General features: G+C 50.5%; 1 protein-coding gene across 1 annotated transcript in view; it reads right to left on the minus strand.

Annotated features, from left to right (window-relative positions):
- LOC128720112 (protein patched) overlaps positions 1-20541 on the minus strand; it is a 35449-nt gene extending 14908 nt beyond the window's left edge. Inside the window, exon 1 of the mRNA XM_053813758.1 lies at positions 20404-20541. Coding sequence (XP_053669733.1) covers positions 20404-20541 — 138 coding nt within the window. The remainder of the gene's footprint in view (positions 1-20403) is intronic.
- Positions 20542-21467: the final 926 nt, after the last annotated feature.

Consider the following 21467-nt stretch of genomic DNA (forward strand, 5'->3'; position numbering starts at 1 on the left):
GAAAAACAAAAAGAACAAAAAAACCCAAACCAATCCTGAACCGTGCTGAAATATCGTTACCCTGCCCTGTACCGTCCCAAATCCTTACGCATTGCTTGCCTTCCACGGGTGCCTCATCCGAATGCCGACCTCAAAAGCCCTCAGGGACACCAGGGGACAGAGAAAAAAAAGGACGATAGCCAGAACTAATGCAAAGGCTTCCCTCGGACGTCGTGTAAGCGTCTTTTTTCTAAAATACACACATGTTGCATCGACTTCATCACATTAGGGAGATGCGGACTGAAAGAAAACGAAATAGAAAACACATTCCCGGCCGGCCAGTTTCTGCTCCAGATACTCGACTCGCAAATGGGTCAAAGGCAGAAGCCGCAAACTGCAGCAGCTGTTTGGCAAAAGATCGTTCATTTCCACAGAACAGAGCGTTTTTCCCGAGAGCCCGTCCGACGTAATATTTTTGCTGGTTTGATGACTACATTTGGTCGACCCTTCGTCAGAACCTCGGGAACCTTCCGGGGAGGTTGTGCCGATGATCATCATGATGTAATCCTGAAACCACCCAGATGAACCATCAACATAGACATTAGAAGCTGTTGCGACTCACTCACGCCCTAATCGTTCAAGGTTCGCTCTCCGCCCTCAACGGCCTTTCGTTAGGCCCACATCCTGGCTACGGAGGCTTCCTAAACACGCGGCCATCTTCTCTGATCTTCCCGGTAGTCTACGGTGGGCCATTCATCCTCGGCGCGTTCCCAAGCGCCGCGAGAACCGATCGTCATAACTAATGCGCGCACGAACCGGAGACTAGGGTATTATGTTCTTTTTTCTCTCTGTCTCTCTCTCTTTCTCTCCGTCCGTTCTTTGGCGCCAAACGCAGGAGGTCCACGCCGAACTCTCTTGGCCGCCTTTAAATTATGTTCCGATAATTTCTTAATATAATTTTCTTTCATTCCCTGCCATGCCCGCGCGTTCGTGCGCACGGGGCTGGTTGTTTTGTGCGAATGCCTTTGCGGTTGGTCGCCCGCCTGGCCGTCGCTGGCATTTTCCGGCAGCTGCGCAAGGCACAGGACCCCGAAGCGCGGTATCATAATTCCGGCCAGGGCCACAGGTACGAGGGTCGACACGCCGAGATACACCACACCGGTGCGTGGCCGCGGTGCTTTTGCGTGTGCGTGGCTCATCGAGGGAGATGCTTATTTCGGGTGTTTTTCTTCAGGCTTTTTTTTGTTGGCCTTCTTCTGGAAACCTAGAGCACGAACGATACAGAAGGGTGGCACAGGAAGGTGGGACAGAAAAAAGAACCACCCAACCGCGGCCCAAAAACCCAGACGAACATCATTCATCCTGGCGTCTCATAATTTTCGGACCACGGATAATTATGCGGTCGCCCAAATTTGGGTTGCTCCGGCTCTGCTCCGCCAGCGTTTGCTGCGTGTGTGTCGTGTTCGCGGGCAAAATGTAGAAAAAAAAACCTTAACAACAACTAAAGCCACAAATTTTCGACCGCAAAAGCAAAGGTGGGGCAGTTCACGTCCCACGTTGCTGTAGGAATAATGATGTCTCTATTAGGTTCCTGCGTGGAAGATTCACCAAATTTACGGTCCCAGAACAAGCAGCTTAAGTGGCAGCCATAGTGGAAATAGTATCATAGCAGTTCAAAGAAATAATCCAGCTCAAACAGTCAAAGAGTTGTGTTTTGTGATAGAACTAGCAATTAGAGACATGAAAAAGCGCAGATAAAGGCTTGTTTTTTCTAACAACCGTCCACAACAAACGATCAGAGATCATTCGTCCTTTGATCTCTGCTGAGTATTGTAACGACTGTACAACACGACGACTCATCATTCGCATTTTCACCCCTTTTCGCGTTAGGGTTGTGTCCAAAGGAAAAGAAAGTTTATTTATGTACGCATGTTTACTCGCCTACCAAACCAGCTGATGAACATGCGCACCAACTCGAGAGATCAACCTCGTCATCCGCAACAGCATCACACATCCGGATGGTTAATGACGACCAGCTGACGAGGAAAACGTGCGGTTTCTCGCTCGTGGACAAATCCTTCCACACCAGCGAGCGTTTTGAGAAATCGAGGGGGCGGCAAAAACCACAGCTCTTGCTTGGCATATGAAATAAAAACTATCGCACAGATCCTCTCGGATCACAACGTTGAATCTATTTTCATCCGGGAACGAACCACAAAACGCTGCCTAATAACCGACACTCGAACGTATGTTAGCTGTCAAAGCCGTGTGTGTGTGTGTGTGTGCGCGCTGTCGTGTCAGGTATCGCGTTGCATGGGTGTTTTTTTTATTTGCGGATGGTTTCATGTCGGAAGTGCTGATCGCGGCATGTACCACCGTGTGGCGTGTTGTTCTCTCCGATCCTGGCTCGACACCGTACCGGATGCGACGAAAATTAATACCTGTTAATGCGCCCAACCAAACACCACTGACAGGCGCGGTTTAATTGACAGTTGGAGTTGTCTAACGTGACAGAAGGATCGCACTGGTTGCATTCTTCAACGGTCGTATATCACGTCCAAGCATCCGGGAAGTGATTATATTAATTGCAAGCGCTAGGATCATTAGGAAAAACATTTTACGCTGATAGAAAGTTTACCGAATAATCATCAAATCCCTTCAAAAAAGTTGAATAAATTATATTTTAAGTTAGTCTAAAAACGCTCGTGCATAAAAAACCACGCCATTTTCTAACAAACTCCACGCCGCTGATCGCGCCCCCTCACGAGAAGACTAATTAATATGTCATCGAGATTGATGAAGACTCTCACATTTCTCCTGGTCTGCGCGCAGCGAGCAATATGGCCGCCCTCCCAACAGCACGAAATGCTCGTGATGAAATCGATAGCAACCGAAAATGAAGGAAGAAGAAAAAAAAGGTGCCGAGCTCGGAGGAAAATAAATCAAGCTCAATCGTTGTGTCCCAGCCCATCGTCACGTTTCCCCGGAGCGGCACGACAACGAAAAACCCCACGCGGACCAAAAACCCAAACCCGATAGTTTTTCTTCCTTCCTGTGTGCATAAACATCCTGAGCGGATCGTTTTCACAACAAAACGCTAAGGAACCAAGCGCACACACGTGGTACGATGCATCATCTCCGTCGGAGGAAGAATAAGCCGTTTTCCATGCGGGTTTTGGGATTGTGCATTCAAAAGAAATATATATATTTTTTATCTCCACTTCCTTCCTACGGTCGCTCAGTCGGTGCAATTAAGCTACGGGCTTTTGCCGGGAAGTGGAGACGAAATTGGGTCTTGTTTGTGCTGAGCTCATTTTTTCATTCCCCTCCATCATCCGATCCGCCGTATCTCGTGATTTGGGTGGAAAAGCGAGTCCGATGGAAGCCCGACGGGTGCCATCAGTGGTGAAGGAGAGCACGCGATTTGCTACAAAGTATCGCTCGAGGAACACGATCATGCGCGACTCTCTTTGCCAAGCAACACGCGCTCGAGGGCCACAGGGCGAACCCGTCAGTCAAACCCTTTGCTCACGGGACAGCCCTCACCACCCCAGGGTGGAAACCGTTAAAAAAAGGGGTTCTGTTGAATGGAGAGCAAACCTCCACTCCATGTTTGTGGAGTCGTGTTCCTGGAGCAGAGCATCGTGGCGTTCATTTAGAACTCGTGGAGAAAAAGAAAAAAAAGCTACCCTCAACAAGGGAAAAAGCAACAGAAAAAAAGCCTGATGATAAACCGTACACCCCATCTCACCGCGTGCGCGTGCGTGTGTGGGCTGCCAAACATGTGCCACATGACAATGTTAGCATACTTCCCTGTGCTCGTCGCGCTCAGCTCAGGCTCCTTTACGCGTGTGTGGGATTATGTGGCATGTTGCTGCCAAACCCGCGCCAAAGGGGTTTTTTTTCGGGCTCGTTTTTTCGCCTTTTTCCCTCCAATCTCCTTTCGGGAGGTGGGTGAGAGATTTATCGTCCCCAAAACGCACCACAGCGCGCACGGGCTCGCGCATTTAGGTGTCGTTGTCTAGCGAGATGACTTACTTCTAGGTTAGGTTCGGTTCCTCGCACCACGCATTATAATGGCCCGGTGGGATTAGAAAATCGGAGTATACATTTTATTAGATCAGCGGTGGGAGAGATAGGAGAGAAAAAAAAGCTCACCCAATGGCGGCATGGGCGGCAACAAAACATGCCCAAAAAAAGTAAAACGAACGTGAAACAGGACGGAAACCAACAGTTGTCCACCTTTACGGGGGCTCCAGCGCGGGCCCATACAATGTATTCCTGGCGGCTCGGGAAAAGGTAAAAAAAAGCCCGCCATACTTTGAACCACGTCGCAACCACCCAACGTGGCCACCACCAGGGGGCTCGGTGGCGATCGATCTTCCACCGATCGGATGACAACGGCAAAAGGCGATGGTTAAAAGCGAAGGAAAGCCCACGGCCCCCAGAGGGTAGAGAAGGATATAAAGTTTCGTCAGCGATCGAGCAAAACATCGAAGCTCACCCATTTCGGCCCACTCGCGGTCCCATTCCGGAGCCCGAACCTCATTGAATGGGCGGATTATCTGTCGCGTCCCCTGTGGGCCTGGGACCCACCCGGAGCCTTTTCATTCCAATTTCCGGTCCCATCCGGGGCGGGTTGTGGTTGGCCACACGCGCGACAACACGCCTCGGTCTAGGGAACGCGCCGCGAGTGACCATAAATTATGACACATTTAATCTTTTACCCATCAGTGAGTGGTTATTTATTGGCCGATGCTACGGGGAGAAAAGGGCGTTTTGGTGGTTTGGTGGCCAAATGCGCTCACACCCTCGGGTAAGTCACAACAGCGAGCAGATCGCCAAGAAGCAGGAAACCGCCGATAAATCAGGGATGCATTCCAGGGCAACCCGCGTTCAAGTGAAACCCTTTTCATCAATATTTATTTCCCAAAAAGGTTAGAGGCCACCGAAGTGAGCTCTCCGGAGCCGCGCGTTTATGTAACGACGCCCGTTTGTCGTCAATTGCGAACACGTTTCTATTCAAATATTCATTACCAACCTTGCGGGGGCATAAATCTAGCCCGCGCAAATGATGGACAAACCAATAAATCCTCCACTTACTCCTCGAACCGTGCTCACTCGGCCGGTGGGAACTAGTTTCTAATTAAATTATTCCATAAAGATTGGAATTTACATTAGCATCCTTCACGCCGGCGTACGGCGCCAGTCAGCCGGTTTGCCTTAAAAGCACGCAAGGCAAGGAGCAAAAAAAAGCCAGCCCCTACAGGCCCGAGCCGCGTGTGCAGACAAGCGCAAATAGCAATAAATTCGCAAGCGTAAGCGATCGAAAAGTCCATCCAAAAGGCCTCCCCAACCGTATGACAGAAGAGATGCGACCCCCATGGACTCGTGATGTTTGCTTTCGTCTGGCTCGCGTACTCGAGCTTTGTTTGTGTCGTACTCTTCAGCTGTCATCTCGTGGCTCGGCCAGACGACGTTCTCCCCCCCCCCTTTTTTCTGACGTTTCTGTGACAGTTTTGATGGCAACCCGAAAGGGGGGGGGGTGTTTGTTCTGAGATTCCCCCCCCACACACAAACTCATTCGTTTACGCCTACGATGGCTCTGTCGGGAGCTGTATGAAGCGAAAAGAGAAGAATAATGGCCACTGACGAGTTGCCACCGTCGAGTCCCCCCCCGTTGCATGACAACGGCAAATGGGGCAGTGCAAATAAAACCCAATCGATCGCGATTTGCGTCGATCCACTGTCAACGACCATGTCCTTCTGACGAAGCAACCTCAGCCTGATGATTGCTTGATGATGATGAAGACGCCACACGCTGATGGTCACTCATTAAGCGAACTCGCTGGGCGCATTTCGCGGGCTTCCTTTTTCTCTCATCACCCGCCAGGCTTGGTGAAAAAGAGACGAGGGCCGCGAAACCGAGCGGGGGGGGGGCGGGGGATTTGTTTTTATTTTTGCCATGCAAAATTTATGCAAATCGTCGCCGACTAGCGAACTCCGGCGATCGTGCGGCAGTGTGTCATAACGTTTTTTTTTTCTTTTATTGGCTTCCTTACAACCCTCTCACTGCCTTGGGCACCACCTCCTCTACCGCAGGCCCATGTGTGTGTGTGCGTGTGTGTGAACCAATTCCCACTGTCACACCTCGATGCAACTTTCGTGGGGCGGGCGGCGCGCGCTGTCGCAATTTTTTTAATTTATGAATCGCTAATGAGCGCACTTTTGACAGGATCGACTTATGATCGTGGGAGAAAGAGAGAGAAAGAGAGAGAGAGAAGCACCTCGCGTGAGTGGGAAACGCAAATTCGTCACCCCGGTGTTTGGGGGCGAGACAAAAAAAAAAAGAACACCTCTCCCACCGTTATGACATTTTGGAGCAATGATTTGTGGTCAAAATCGTGCCATTCGTGTCACGATGCTTCATCCTCTTCACGGTTTAGTGGGCGCATCGAGCACGGCAGGATGCATTTTAACGTTTGCGCAACCGATTCAACGTCGAAATGAACGGCTCTTTGCGGTCGCTTAATAAACGCTACCTTACAAGGCACGCTTGAGGCCTCATTTCCCGCTGATGAAGCTGTCACGCGGCCACCGTAGGAGAAAGAAAAGCCAATCCTAGCTGGAATGTGGCAGCCCAGCACAAACACACCCACACACACATACACACAGATAAATAAAAGGGGCGATTCGATTCGTGCCGAGAAGCAATTGAACGCAAACAGATAGCATGCGAATGGTCACACGCGGCGTTTGGGAAGGGGGTTGGAAACTGCAAGAAAAACAGAGCTCATTTTATTTTCCACATTCCCGTGACGCCACCCACCCGAAACAAACGGTCAAGCGCGCGCGCGCTCTCGCGCGCGTTAGGAAAAGCAATCAAATACCGCCGACGTAGCGAACGCCAACCGGTCCCACGGTGCCCTTGGCGGCGGCAGCTGCGAACGAAAGCTGCGGAATCGCGCTCGAGAGCTCGTGCGGATTGATTGAAGCTGCGTACACAATTTGTGTCGGGGATTCCGGGTCGGGCCAGCTGACGCCAGCCAGCATCCGGTGTGTGGTCGAGGGGGCGGCTGAGAAGCAAAAAAAAAAAAGATGACGATGAAGAAAAGCACACCCCAAGGATGGGCTGTGGCGATCGCAGGAGAGAAGGAGGTTTTGATTTGCTGGCGTTTATTTTGTGTGCCTTTTTCACTCGGTTTGTTTGCTTGATTTCCACGGTAGCCGGAGACCGCACATCAAACAACAACGGGAGCAGAATGCAGGGCGAGAAAAGAAGAAGGGAAGAAGAAGCAGAAAAACGAAAAAAAAACGATCCGTCCACCCCACGATCTGTAATGATCTGCCGAAGGGTGGTGGGATGGTTTTTCTTGCGCTGTGGCGCGACGATGAAAAATCGTCCACCAGCCGGTCACGCGGCACGAACGGCACACGAGCCAGCTGTGCGCGACCTCCCCCCCTTCGGGCTGGATCTCCCTACCCACCTCTCCCACCTCTCTGGGTTGGTAGAAGCTGTGGAAAATAAAAACAACTTCATCAACTCACTTCATGCCGCGATCGCGCGGCCAGAGCGGGTCACCCCGTTTGCTACGGATTGAATTGAGACATTAAAATCACGTGGTGGGAAAGAGGAGAAAGGGGAGAAAGAGGGGGCTGGACGTGAGGGCAGGAGGGCAACAATCAGCGCGAAACGGTTGGTGGTCGTCGGCCCGGTTCTCGTTCAGACCGATCGTTGCCCGTGGAGCAGTCGTTGCCGGAAAAGCGAAAGAAAAATTGAAACACACACACACAGCTGACGGGCGGCTAGCGTGAGCGAGAAAGAGAGAGAGAGAGAGCAAGAGAACTCGCTCCAGCTGTCTCGCGATTCCCCCCGCAGGTAAATGCAGCTTTTGAGTGCGCTCAACAGGAGGCTTGCTTGGCTGGACACACGGCCAAAACCACCCAGGGGATGTCCCGGTATCTGCATAAATACCAGTCCAGGCTCACACGCTGCACTCAGGGGGATGAAAGGGTGGATGTCGTGGAAGGGCAGTCCAGTCGAGAGCCCCCTTTGCGGGACGAAACGCGAAATGAAAGAGAAAAGCAACCGCTGGAGGATGGCGAGTTGGTTAACCGTAAAACGGAGGAGGCCACGACGAAAAGGGCAGCACCAGTTGAGGGGCGAGATGAAGGCAAATCTCCCTGGAGACCCGGTGGCCGTGAGTGAGGGGTGAAGTTTTTTTTTATTTTAACCGATTCATAATTAGGTTAAAGCAAATTAACATTAATTTATTTAAATGTTTCATAATGGAAGCTCAAAAAAGTGGACAAATTTGTGATGCTTTAACATATTGGTTACATAATCGGTTCAGAGAAAGATGGGTGAAATAACACCAGAAAGATCGTATTTCTTGAGCAAAAAGTAGGCAGCCGCCAATTTCTAGGCCACGAATCCAGATTTTCCCATAAGTCCTTTAAATGATTATGATATTTAAACGATCATGTTGAGGTAAAAAAAATCGTTATGTGTAGAAAGTGCATGATATTGAAATTATAACGCATTATTTTTATACTTCAATGAATAGAAAAAGCTCTATTTTTACGAGCAATTGCATTCGCTTACTGCACCATCCACGATTCATCTCCACGATTCATCAGCGACGGCATAAAACACCGCAAGGTACGATCGCCTTTTGCTGCCAAACGAACCCGGGCACGCTGACGCCCGGACGTTGCAGACAACGGGAAATGGCGTAAATAACGAAAGTCCCGACCGAGAGTACCGCGCGATCCACCAAAACCGATTTCCCGGGCACATTCCACGAACCAACCCTCTCTCGTGGTGGGGCCACGAGAAGGAATGTGCAATCCGTGAACGTCGTCTTCAGCGTCATCGGCGTCATTCTTTGGGCTCTGAGTTGCAGCCTCCTCCCCTGATGACTCCATTCGAGGATGGACCGCCGATAAGAAAGGACACCCCTCCGGAATGGCGGCGAAAAGCTCAGAGGATGTGCGAGGAGAAGGCAGAAACAACAACACAAAAGCCCGCGATTGCATTTTCTTCGCACCGAAACACGAGCCGAGAGACAGGGTGGTGGTGGTGGGTTGGGCCGGCGGATGCGGAAACGAACAACACACAGACGCAGGGAAAAGGAGAATGGTGGCGATGAAGAAGAGAAAAAAGATAGCTCCTCTGACCGACTGATCCCCGCCGGGGGTGCTTCTTTTTTTTTTGTTTATTGGAAGCTTCGCGATTGCGCCATTTCGCTCGATCGGAGGCGCATTTAAACCCCATTACACCAGAGGGTGGCGTGAAAAGGATCGACGCTATTTTCCAAATTTAAATAACGAAAAAATCCGTTAGCAGAAGAGTGCATTTTTCACAATAAAAATTGCCCACCAACTGCTCGTAAAGGTGATCCAATTTAGGGACACAATTTACTAGCGCATTTAAGGGTTAATTCTTACATCTCGCTCAACATCGCGCAAGATCGTGCCCGGCGAGGCATTCGCCACACAATAATCCCGTCGTCGTTGTCGTGAGTCCCTTAGAGCCTGCCAGACCCGGCCGAGCACGCCACTTAGGGCGCTGGGTGGTTTCGGTCTTATGTCTCAATCGCAAAAGCATAAACTATCCATCAGACAGGCCCACCTTCGTGGTGGAGGGCCGACCGCTTTTCATCGATTGCTCGATTCCCTTCAACCGGGTGGAGGGGATGAGAGGGGGAGGAGGGGGGGGGGACACGGGCGAAGGAGCCATAAATTGGCGGGCAACAATGCAACACTCGCGAAACCAACGATCGTTTGCTGGATGAGAGCAAAAAAAAACGACACATAATATTAAGCCACGTGAAGGAGCAAAGTGTGGTGGGATTTTTGTGCTTTAAACTTAAACCCACCGAGGCGCTGTTTAACGCATTCCAAATGCGTAGTATTTGAGCTCACAAAATTGACGTCAAGCGAGCTGCTAAAAATTTCACACCACGCGCCACGTTTTATTCGAATGATAATATAGTTAGCATACATTTAATCGCCGGGCGCCCCAAAGGAACGCATGTGAAATTTCCTCACAGTTTCGAAGCAACAACAAAAAAATGCAAAAGGGAAACGGGAGAGAGAAAAAAAAACACCGAAGACACGCACCGACCTCGGGGTTAAAACCACTGGGGCCGTGCGCGTTCCGAACATCCTTTCTGGTTGTTTTTTTTGAAAAAAAATGAGACAAAACAACCACGAAAAACCGCACAATGAACAAACCGGCCCCCGGTCGTCGTCGAAAAATCGATCGTAAACATTAATCGATTTTTGATTTCGTAAATTTTCCCCAACCCCCTCCTTTCTTTGAAACGCCACACGAAAGGGGATGAATGCGTGCGTGCGTGTGTCTGTGTGCGTGCGCTGGAACGCAAATTCGTTACAGATTCGCCCGCCAGAGCAGCAGCTGCTGATCGTCGTCCGATCGACGATGACGAATCTGGGAGGGAAAACTCGAGAAGGAAAAAAAAACACACGCCGGGGTGAATGTAACAAACTCAAAAAAGAAAAGAGTGGAGCAAAAATACGCACATGCACACAAGCCCGTGGGACAAAGCACCGATCGGCCGACGATCAATTGATCAGAAATTGAGCTTGATCTCTTCCGTTCTGCAGCATCGAAGCGCCACACGCACTTGATCGTGGTGGTGGGCGCGCATCGTAATGAGACGCGGGAGTCAAGCGAGACGAAGACCGATCACAAAAGGGAGAGAAAGAACCACCCCCCCCCCACCCCCTCTCTCCCCACCGACTGCATAATGGCCGGTTGTCGCGCGCTGTTGGCGCTCTCTCCCAACCCACGGAGGGCGTGCTTCCTTTTAGGCTTGATCGAAACGCGGTTCCGGTCGATGAAGAAATAAAATATAATTAAGACGTTTATTCTGCGCCGGCTCCGTTCGCCGGGGGTAGAAGAGAGAGAGAGAGAGGGCTTAGGGCCACCCAACCACCCCTGGTACACCGTGAGAAGGATAATTACGGTTGTGACTAGTAATAGCGCCCTGAACGGGTGTACGATGGGGATGCAAAAAAAGGGAGATGGTGAGTGAGAGAGAAAGAGAGAGAGAGGAATAAACACACACATAGTGAGTGAGCCGAAAAGAATGAATAACAATAAATCTGCTGTTACTAGTTCGTCCACCGGTGGTGTGGTCGGAGTTGAAGATCGCGATCGAGACCGCCCAAGGTGCGCTCAAAAGTGAGCGAGATGGCATGATGGAAGGGCTGGGGGGGTTGGGGGGTGGTGGAGGAGGAGTCTCAATGAGAATGGGAGAAAACATCATCATCATCATCATCATCAACGGCAGCGTGGTCCTCCCGGAGGCAACGAAGAAGAAAGCAAGAGAGAGAGAGAGAGAAAGAGACACCGACAAAGAGAAGCCTGCAACCAGCGAGAACCAGGAGCGTGGAGAATGGAAGCCCCATTTTCATCCCAATCCCTCTTGCGCATTTTCTTCCCCCGTCACCACCGGAGTTTAGAGATTCGTTCACTTACATTAAAAAGTCGTAGTTATTCTTCGCGCGTCCTTCATGGCCGCATCTTCCGAGTCACCCTCGTGGATCGAAGCGAATGACGGGGATTCGAGGAAGAGGACGATGAAAAAGCATGGGGAAAATAACGAAAAACAACAACCACAACACAGCCTCCCACCCCGCCATGTGAGCCACACGGCGAATCGGTAATGACTTATTTAGTAGAACAACAACAATCACCGACCGCAACGATGGTGGTGCCCCGGCGGCACGTAAAAAGGTTGAAGCCAAAGATGAAGCCATCAAAAAAACCGGCACACCGGTAATAGCCGCCCAGGGAATTGCTCACTATTTACAGCCGCCGACGCCGCCGAAGCCATCGAGGATGATTGTTGGGAGTTTTGTCTGTGTGTGCTTTGGTGGGATGTGTGTGTGTGTGCTTATTTACAATCCCACCCACCCACCTTCTGCCAGTTACACTCTGTTCCTTGGCGGCGGCTAATTGTGGCGTTTTGACAGGTTGTGTTTTTTTTTCTCCCCCACGGGGCTTTCCCGACCACCTAAAGATGGGCGCTCGTGAGCCAGATAATTCTGCCCATTGTGTGTGTGTGTGTGTGCGTGCGTGGGTGATTGAGGCGGTTTTTTTTCCGCACCTCAATTAAGGGCCGCAAACGAGACTTCACCGAAGGATGAGCGAGCGTAGGTGTGTTTCCACCCACTCGAGAAAAAGAAGAAAAAAAAACACACATAAACCAAAAATCAACCCCCGTGAATATTTAACCGACTGTGCCACCGCCGATCGAAGAGAGAGGAGCGAGAGAGAGGTGTTTTGGTGGCGAGAAAGCTGACGAAATAATAAAAAAAAACCACGTCACCCCACGCGCGTGTTTTCGTTCCCATTTCCACGATTGACACGTTCCGGAGGTCTCACCAATCGTAGAATAAGAGGAAAAAAAAACCGGCTCGCGCGCGTGTGGGGTCGATTGGATGCCCCCATCGTCGTCGTCGTCGTCGTCGTCGGTTTCGGTGTGTTGAAGAGGAATGCGAACAGAAAGAACAGAAGCTCCCACCCAACCCGAGGGTGGGTGGAGGTGCATGTGTGTTCGGGGGGAGGGCTGCCTATTTTCGGGGAACTAGAAAAATCTAACCCTCCAGAAATGCACACATGGACACACACACACACACACACACACAGCCGAGAAGGCGAACGTTATTTACTTTTCACACTTTCCCGGTGGCGATAAATTGAGCAGAACTGTAAATTGGTCGTTAATTGACGAACGAGCTGGACCGGCACGGTTCCAGTGGGTGGGGGGAGGGTTCTGGGGAAGGGTGGAATTTTTCGGACCACCCTTCCTCCCCCCTCCCCCTCTCCTCACCAACACTCCACAGTTAGAACGACCCAAATATAGCGCATGATTTATTCGCTTCGAAACGATTTGATCTCCAAAAAGGAAGTCCTGCACCATTTCCCAGAGGGCCTGGTAGCGTGATCGATTGAGATAAAAACCACCCCCCCAATCGGTGAGAGAGGGGTTTATTTTTGCATCGTTTTTGCCTTCAGAGAATGTCTCAGAGATGCAACACCCAAAAGCCACAAAAAAAAACTCACAAAAATTGAACGCTCAATGAAATCCCACTCGGTGGAGCAGAAGAGCTGAGAGAATGGAAGCTGGCGACGTGCGCGTGCGTGTGTGATGCCGGGCAGGGCAGGTGAACAAAACACATCCCAAAAGCTACGGCGAAGATATCCGGACCAGGCGACAGCCATTTCCGCGTGTGTGTCTGGGGCGGAACGAACCCCCCCCCCCTCCGTTTTTCCTCCCATTTCCACGCATCCCTTCGTTTCACGATGGCGACGACGGCCAGGATGACGAACCGAAAAGACGGCGATTCGAAAAATGCGGTCCACCGCCACTCTCCGATGGTTCCCTTCTCCCCCAGGGGCTTCGATACGCACAAACGCACGCGTGAGAGAGAGAGCAGGAACGACGAAAGCGAGAGAGAGAGAGAGAGAGAGAGAGCGAGAAGGATCGAGAGAAGCGCCGCACCGTCGGGGATGTGGACGAAACGCCGGCAGGGAGGATGGATGGAATGGAGGGAATTGTTTAATCTGATATTTGGACCTACCGCATCGGACCCGCAGCACAGCTCTTGTGCCCTCCTCCCCCCCCCCCCCTCCACACCCCACTCACCACCCACCCCGGGAATCCCCCTGCAACACAACACGCACACAACGCGACAACAAAACCGCGTGGAAAGGTCGATTGCGCGCGCGAAGATCGTGTAGGAGTAAGCGAGACGGTCGATCGGAGCTGAAGGAAAAACGTGAACAAACCAGAGCGCGATCGCGTTCGGTGGTGCTTTTCTGGCACGATCGAGTCCCCTGTCGATCGTTCTCGCTTGCTCTTGAAGGGATCTTGCGCGCTCTCTCGCTCTCTTTCTATCTACGCACCAGCGCTAACACGCGCTGTAATTGATCGTAACGGCGGTGGCGGCGAGGATCGCGATCGCGCGCGCGCGCGCGCTCACACACTCGTAAAATGCGTGCGCGTGTGTTGCGTAGATGGACGTGCGTACACGCACCACGAGAAGCACGAGATTCATGTGGTTTCATCGTGCCGTGTTCGAAAATGTCATCCAAAATTCATCCTCCAGCTTTGAAAAAACGCTTCTAATGGAGGGTTTAATCTAACGATCATTGACTCCATATTTAACTCTCGTACCATCCCTGGGGAAAACTGACAGCCAAAACGATGCAGGATCAAGTGAAGAAAAAAGCCAAACTTGCTCAAAAGACGCACAAACAACGCGAGATCGTCTCGTGGGGTTGAATTTGCCCTCGGGCGGCTGCTGGAAATGTGCTCCCAAGAGCGCGAGAAAGAGGGAGAGCGAAAGAGACGAGTGATGCGACAGGGGTGCCGCCATCGTTCGGTCTCACTCAGACGCACTTCCCGCGAAGCAAGACCGCGTGCCGGGTGGTCCCGCAACACCCCAGCGCACGTAACAATAGCAGCAAACAATACCAATAGTAGCTCCAGCAGCACCCCACCATCGTCATAACGTCTGCTTCGCAATGGTGTGTGCGTGTCTCGTGACGATGTGTGTATGGCCAAATATGGTACCGAAACTGCGCCGCATCCTTCACCCTTTGCATTGGGGTGTGTTGTTTTTCTGCCCTTTATCAACTCTCACCTCAACCACGCGACACGGCCAATTGTGACGCGGTCTCGAGATGCAAATGTCTCAAGGTGCAAGGCGCACGCATACAAGCGCACCCAAAAAGGGCAGCTTCGAGAAGCCGTCCTTGTTCAATGCACACGTTTTAAGGACACGTTCCCGTGCTGTCTCGTTCCTTCGTTCGTTCGCCAGCCAGCGAGAAAAACCGCCCGGTGTGTGAATGGGAAATCGCGAAACCGTCATCACCATTTCTCTTGATTACCCACCCAAGCGGCGATCCTTCTTTTTTTTCTCATTCACCCTGTCCCGCTTCGGAGCCGACATCCCGGGGGCGTACGACACTGACCTACGCGGGGTGAGAGAGAGAGAGAGTCGAATGAATGTGGCCAATCGTCCAACACCAACAACAACCGCAAACGTCATCACTTTTCATCCCCAAACGCGTTTCGCCCGGTCAAAAGCTGCTCTTCAACAGCTGTCAAAAGCCGACATTGGCCTTTTTTTGTTCTTTTTGTACCCAAAACACGGTGATAAAAATAAACCGTTCCTTTTGATGTGGTTGCACCTTCCGAATGCCCACAGGCAGCTTCTGCTTGCCCGGGCGCGTGCAAATAATCGCGCCGGATACGCGCGTCATAAAGCGAGAGAACTTCGGACTTCATCACTCGCCAAGCACCGACGCCTTGGCATGATTTACGCGCAATTCCAAGGTACATTAAACGAAGCAAATTATGTATGGAAATGGAATTTCTTCGAGCCGTGGCATCCCACGAGCCTACGATCCTAAAACACAAGACACATTACATTAATCAAGTGTGTGCTGGGGGGGTGCATTATGCACCGTGGCTAAGGTTTAGCACATTAAGTAGAATGATACGCATATCCCGACGACAGGAATGGGCAATTGAGCAACGAACATTATTGTCGCTAGCCTACTTGGATAGACACATTTGATAGACGAAATATGCGCGCTGCCTTTACTGGAACCAATATTCATAAACATCGCAACCTAATGTGCGCGCCGCCAAAGAGTTGCATTGAGAGATGCGTTTTTTTCTTCTTTAATTAAAAACATCCCCACAAGACACTATCCCCATACTCTAGGAATGCTGCAAGATGATATTGCCATTTCTCTCGCATTTTTTTCCCTTGATTACGAAGACCTTTCTTGATCAAAATACGCTTGATCGAGTCCGCTATTGCGAAAAAAGGGTATTGAGGGTGGAAAATAATTGCACAGTAAATATGCATTTTAACGGCCATCCCACTGCATCGCGTGCATTAGCAATTTTTAAAGCTCATCTATCGCCCCAGGGAGGAAGGCCTATTCTACGGACACGGTTTTGAAATGGCAAAGGGAGTGCATCTTCCGGTCCACCACGGCTAGGAGAGTTCGCCGACCTTACCCCCAAAGGGTGCCTTCTCTGCTCGATCGCCACCCAGAGTGGGTTTCAAATTAGCTACGAACGGCGAAAATACTTTCTCTTCGGGTACGATTGGGTACCACAGACGAGGCGCCACACACAGCCACTTGCAGGAGAGACAGGCGGCATGCAGTTTGTGTGGTCGTGTGCCTTCACCCAAGCGAGAACACTAGAAGACGTCTAGAAAGCGTAATTGCCAGAAATTTGTCCAACTGTTTTCACCAAACCCCGCTTTTTTCCCCCATCTCAGCTCACACGGGGGATCGTAAAATCTTTACAACGCGAATCAAATCCCCCACAGCTGCCGACGAAGTGGTGAAGGAGTTACAATGCACCGTTGCAGGCTGCTGGCACGCGCGTTGAGCGCTCCTTTTTTTGATTTCTTGTTGCCAACTTCACTTTTTTTTTGCTCTTGGGTTTTTGGTCTCTTGCCCCGCCGTATTTTGGCTCGCTGCCACGTTTCCGCTGCACTTGAGGTTAAATTTTGCGAGCACAAAGCCGGCGATTAATTATTTCGCTCATTTAACTTTGGCTGCTGCAGCTACCGAGTGGCAGATTTTTGTGCGTTTTTTTGTTGGCCGTCTTTTCGCAGCCTTTTTTTTGCATTTCGCAATCTGCTCCGAATCTTTTATCAGACAAGATCAGTCGAAGAGAGAGACAGAGCGTTTATTGCTTGCGCTCTTTCTGTCATTCCCGCGCAAGATGCAACATTAAATTATACTCTCAAAATGAAGGCAAATAAACAAACAGCGAAAGGAAAATTGCCCACCAAGAGGAGACACACACAAATTGTGCCCTCCTTTTAAACAGTAGCACCCTTTGGCTCGATTTTCCCGGCCAGCGATCGTTTTCGACCGCACTAAACATTTTAAATAATTAGTCAACAGAAAAGTCAACCCGTTGCGCAAAATGCCACCGAATGGAAGCCGCCCCGAGAAGATGGTAGTCGGCAAGGAAATCAAAACATCACCAGCGGTTGGGTAAAGTAAACATAAATATCCTACTTCCCGGTGTTTATTTCTGCAAATCCCATACAGAATACAACGGCTTGTGATTTGCTTCTTTATTTCTTCTTACAAAGCATTTAAGCGAGAGACATACAACAAAACAAAGCATTCCTCAAAGATTAAAAGTGATCGTTGCCCGTGAGTGGCATGTTTTACTGGCAGGATATTTACGATCAGCGGCCATTTGCATGTGACCGTACTTTCATTCAGAAAGAATTGCTTATGAAGCAGTATCGATGCAGTTCGAAGCATCGTTTAAGGTCCATGCAATTTCAAAATTATGTCGGAAAAAAGACATCCTCGCTTAGAGCAGAGAGCTCTTAAATAAATTTAGTTGGTTCTCTCTGTTATACAATTACAAGACTCCAATTATTTCTTATACCTTTAAAGGTATCGTAACAATTCAATAGGAAACAAATAAAGCAAACTGGTAAAAGACACTTCTAATTCTTTTAAAGCTCCATCGCTCGAACGAGCAATCCAAAGCCTACCGAAACAAGTTCATTAGTAACTGACCTCCATCTTTGACCTCCACCGGTTTGAAACTGGTTGCCGGAGTTATCGAACCTAAAGCAGAACCACGAAAAGAAGGGTTTAAAGGTTAGGAACGATACAGTTCCGTACAGGCACGATCCAATGGCATGAGTCATGGGAGCTTTTGAGGAAACTCACGGCATATAAGGGGAATTAAACAAATGCTAAAAAAAGGATGAACTTATTATGTTGGGATTTTTTTTAATTATTTTTCTGTGCTACCCACTAAAGTTAGCGAATCGTAGCTTTCGATTTCGAAACGAACTAGACGGAGCTGTGAAATACTTTTTGTTAGGACCGCGACATCGCCCCCAGCTGACACTGCGCATACGAAAAACGATTAATAATCCCCTTTTGAAGCTAATAGGGACACTTTCGTCTAGCTTTAAAGGCACATTTAACGCGACATCGACGGGGTCTCGCTTGGCACACGACGCGGCCACTCCAAATGGGGGTTGAACGAAGAAGAAAAAACCCAACTCCACCCCAAGCAAGGGGAAAAGAAAAACACACGCAGGATCGAGACACAAATCACTGGCATGGTGCGAGAAGTTGGGAAAAAAAATCGTTCCCTAATGCAAAACTGGTGTCACTTCACCAGCGAACGCCTAGAGAGTCTCGTTATGGTATCATGTCCCGACTGATCGCGTTTTACTTTTGACGCACCAAAAAAATAACGAGACTTGGGTTTGAGAAATGTAACATGAACGAGGTGTTCCGGGGCTTGCAGCCGATCACGGGCTAGTTCAATGGACACGTACCTCGGCTAGAACAACTCGAGACCTCGCAATTGAGAGGTTGATTCTGAACTCTTGACTTTTTCGGGCCCAATATGACATTGATTAACAGCGTCGTCTGCGTTCAATCAACCGGCGTGAAACCAACGAGAATGGATCACTCTGATAGCTCCAGCAACGCGAGTAACTCTCGTTACCACTCTTGATGGCTGAAGATCGTTTTGTAGATCACCCGCAATCTACCAGAACGGTTGTTCTGCTCACCCAGCCGCCAATGGGCAATGATTTATAACGAGGGCATCTTGCCGCCACACAGGCCTTTGCACAAGAAAGACCCGCCCGTAAAACACCCAATGGATCTGGATCGATGGCTGGCGGCACGTTTCACACGTCCCACACCAAAAGGGCACCGGGTTTTGCGGTTTTGTCTAGCACCGATGATCGACGATCGTCAGTCCCCAAAGGGGGGGCGGCTCAGGCTGTGACTTTGCAGTCATCGGCAACTCTAGGCACGTATTCCGTGCGTCGGGAAGCGCGATCGGAATTGTTTGTAAATTCAGTGCGCTTTTGTTGTGGTGTCCCGCGATCAGGCTTATCAGTCGCCGGAGCAAAAGCGTGCCCGAGAGACAAGCCAAACAGTCAAGGAACCTATTACGGAGTGGTGGGCGTACGTTTGGGGGGGTGTGGCGTACGTTTCATTCAATTGCGATGTTCATTCACGGATTGTCAAGCGTTTAGCGTCTGATTCAAATCCACGCACGTATAGACGACAACGAGTTGCGTGCGTATGTCAGGGTCCGGAATTCCAGCGCCTAGGCAATAGTGCCGTGACATAGTTGGAGCTCGTGATAGACTCCAACAAAAGCTGGATCGTTCGGTTGGGTTGCGCTCCTTTTTGGAGGAGTTTTTGGAGGTCATAAATTGTCTAATCCTGAGATACGGTCTTCCGGAGCCGGCCTCCAAAGGGCTAGAACTTGGGGAGGAAATCACCATACTGTCCTTCTATCCTCGGATCGATCTCATCGAATTTCAGAGGTCCAGACGGCCTAAGAAGTCGAAGCTCAATCTCGGTCCCCGAGATTGAACCCTAAAAAAGACCCTACTGAGGCCCTTCTCTCCGTAGGGAATTCAGACATACACACACACACACGCCATATGTGTGTGATCGCACCACGGGGCGGTGCGAAGGGCAGGAGAGAGAAGCTGGGATAGATTATTTCTTTTAATGTCTTATTTTCCCTTCATCCCATGTCCGTAAAGCCTGACCCGCGGCGGGTGTCGGTTGGGACCGCCAGACCGTTGTGTCGTTCGGTTTTGCTGTCTGTTTTTTTTCTCTCTCTCTCTCCTTCTCTCTGTTTCACCGCGTACCACACAACGGCTGCGACCGAATTTCGACAACCGAACGCTAGAGGGCCGACAACGGCAAATCAATCGCAGGGGCTAAGGGAAGGGGCAGAGAGGGAGAAAGAGAGAGAGAGAGAGAAGGCAGCTAGGAGAGAGAGGAAAAGCCCAGCCCTGAACACGACCGAAAGACCATATTCGACGCTGGGTAATATGGCTCCGCTGTTGGGACTGGGACCTCCTATGCTGCAGCCTTCTGCATGTGTTTGGGTGCGTTTCCTCTCCCGCCAAGGCTCACCCAAGCCCTTCTACATTCCACCCCTTTGGTGGTCCATCCCATGCGTCCCTTTGGTTGCCGCTCGTTCGTTCGTAGTAGATTGAGTTGTAATGGTTAATGGAATAATGTCGTTCGAGAGGGACAGTGCTGTCCACTCGAGCTGTCCTGTTTCCTTTTTCTTTTTTTTTAGCGTACATGTCCTTACATGGCCTCACCCAGCGCTCTCCCTTTATGCGGTGATGCTGGATTAAAAAACACGACAGAAATAGGTACAGAAACGAGATGCACATTTGCAGCTGCACTCTCGAAAATGTCAACATAATTTTAGGAAACGTAATCAACTAAGCCAACTAGATCATAATCTATCGGAAAATGACAACCCTCTACCACTAGTTGATGTTCGAAAAAAAAACCCCCCGAATTTAAGATCCACGTACCTTTTCTATTTGGTCGAGTGCTATCGACGCATCGAACCAGCTGGTCCGGATGTAGAGGTCGGAGAACACCTTCTCATCCACGGTGTCCCCGTGGGTGTCCGGAACCCGCGGCAGGCTATCCATCGTTGGTACCACCATTTTGTTTCCAGACGCAAGTGGCACTTTGCCTCCGTCGCACTATCGTTTTACGCACGCAAGCCGGGATTCTATGTTCCTCGGGGAGGAATTTCGTTCACTTTTTTCTTTTTGCTTTCGACGCTTGGTGCTTTTGATTCAACAACGCTTTACACTCGCAGCACCACTGCGCGTTTCACGATTTTCACCAGCACGAAGCGCACTTTCGCGCACTTCCGGAACCACGAGGCCCTTATTTCACAGCACGATCGAGGATGCGCGGATCATCGAACCGAAAGCGAAGAACACCACGCGGCAACGGGATGCGACCTGGGGGCTCATTTTCCATCCGTGGTCAAAATTCCAGATGGCCAGCCCGAGCGCGTTGCTAAGGACTTGTGGTCGTTGCTAAGCGCGACTACTTTCAAGGCCAACTCAACGCAACCACCGGATGTTGACCGATCATCACACTCGCGGGTGCACTTGTGGGGACGAGGGTGTATTTTCCTTTTCGAACACTTGCCACCCCACCCGAAACAAAGCCCTTTCGCGCCTCACCCGTACACGCGCGCACACACACACACACACAATACACTCGCACAAACAACGCCCGCAAACAGCTGCCACCTTCACACGGCGTGTGGGTGTGCTTCCGGAAAATGGAGCGATTTTTCCTCGATCCTCCGTCGATCGACCGATGCCGATGACGAGCCCTTTCTGGCGGGTGCGTATGTTCGGGAGTCTGGACGCGCCGCGGACGACTAACACCAAAAAAAGCAACCACTCACACACTCGCACCACGCCGTGACAAGCCCAAAAATGTTCACTTTACGCTCGCCCAGCTCTCGCTCGCTCGTTCGCACCCTTTGGGGGGGGGGGGGGAATTTTCCCGCTACGCGCTCACGTCCCTTTCCGGCAGGGTTGGCGTTTTCCAGCGCGGGACCCACGTT

The sequence above is a fragment of the Anopheles nili genome, chromosome 2 (genome assembly GCF_943737925.1).
Source record: "Anopheles nili chromosome 2, idAnoNiliSN_F5_01, whole genome shotgun sequence".
Classification (NCBI taxonomy): domain Eukaryota; kingdom Metazoa; phylum Arthropoda; class Insecta; order Diptera; family Culicidae; genus Anopheles; species Anopheles nili.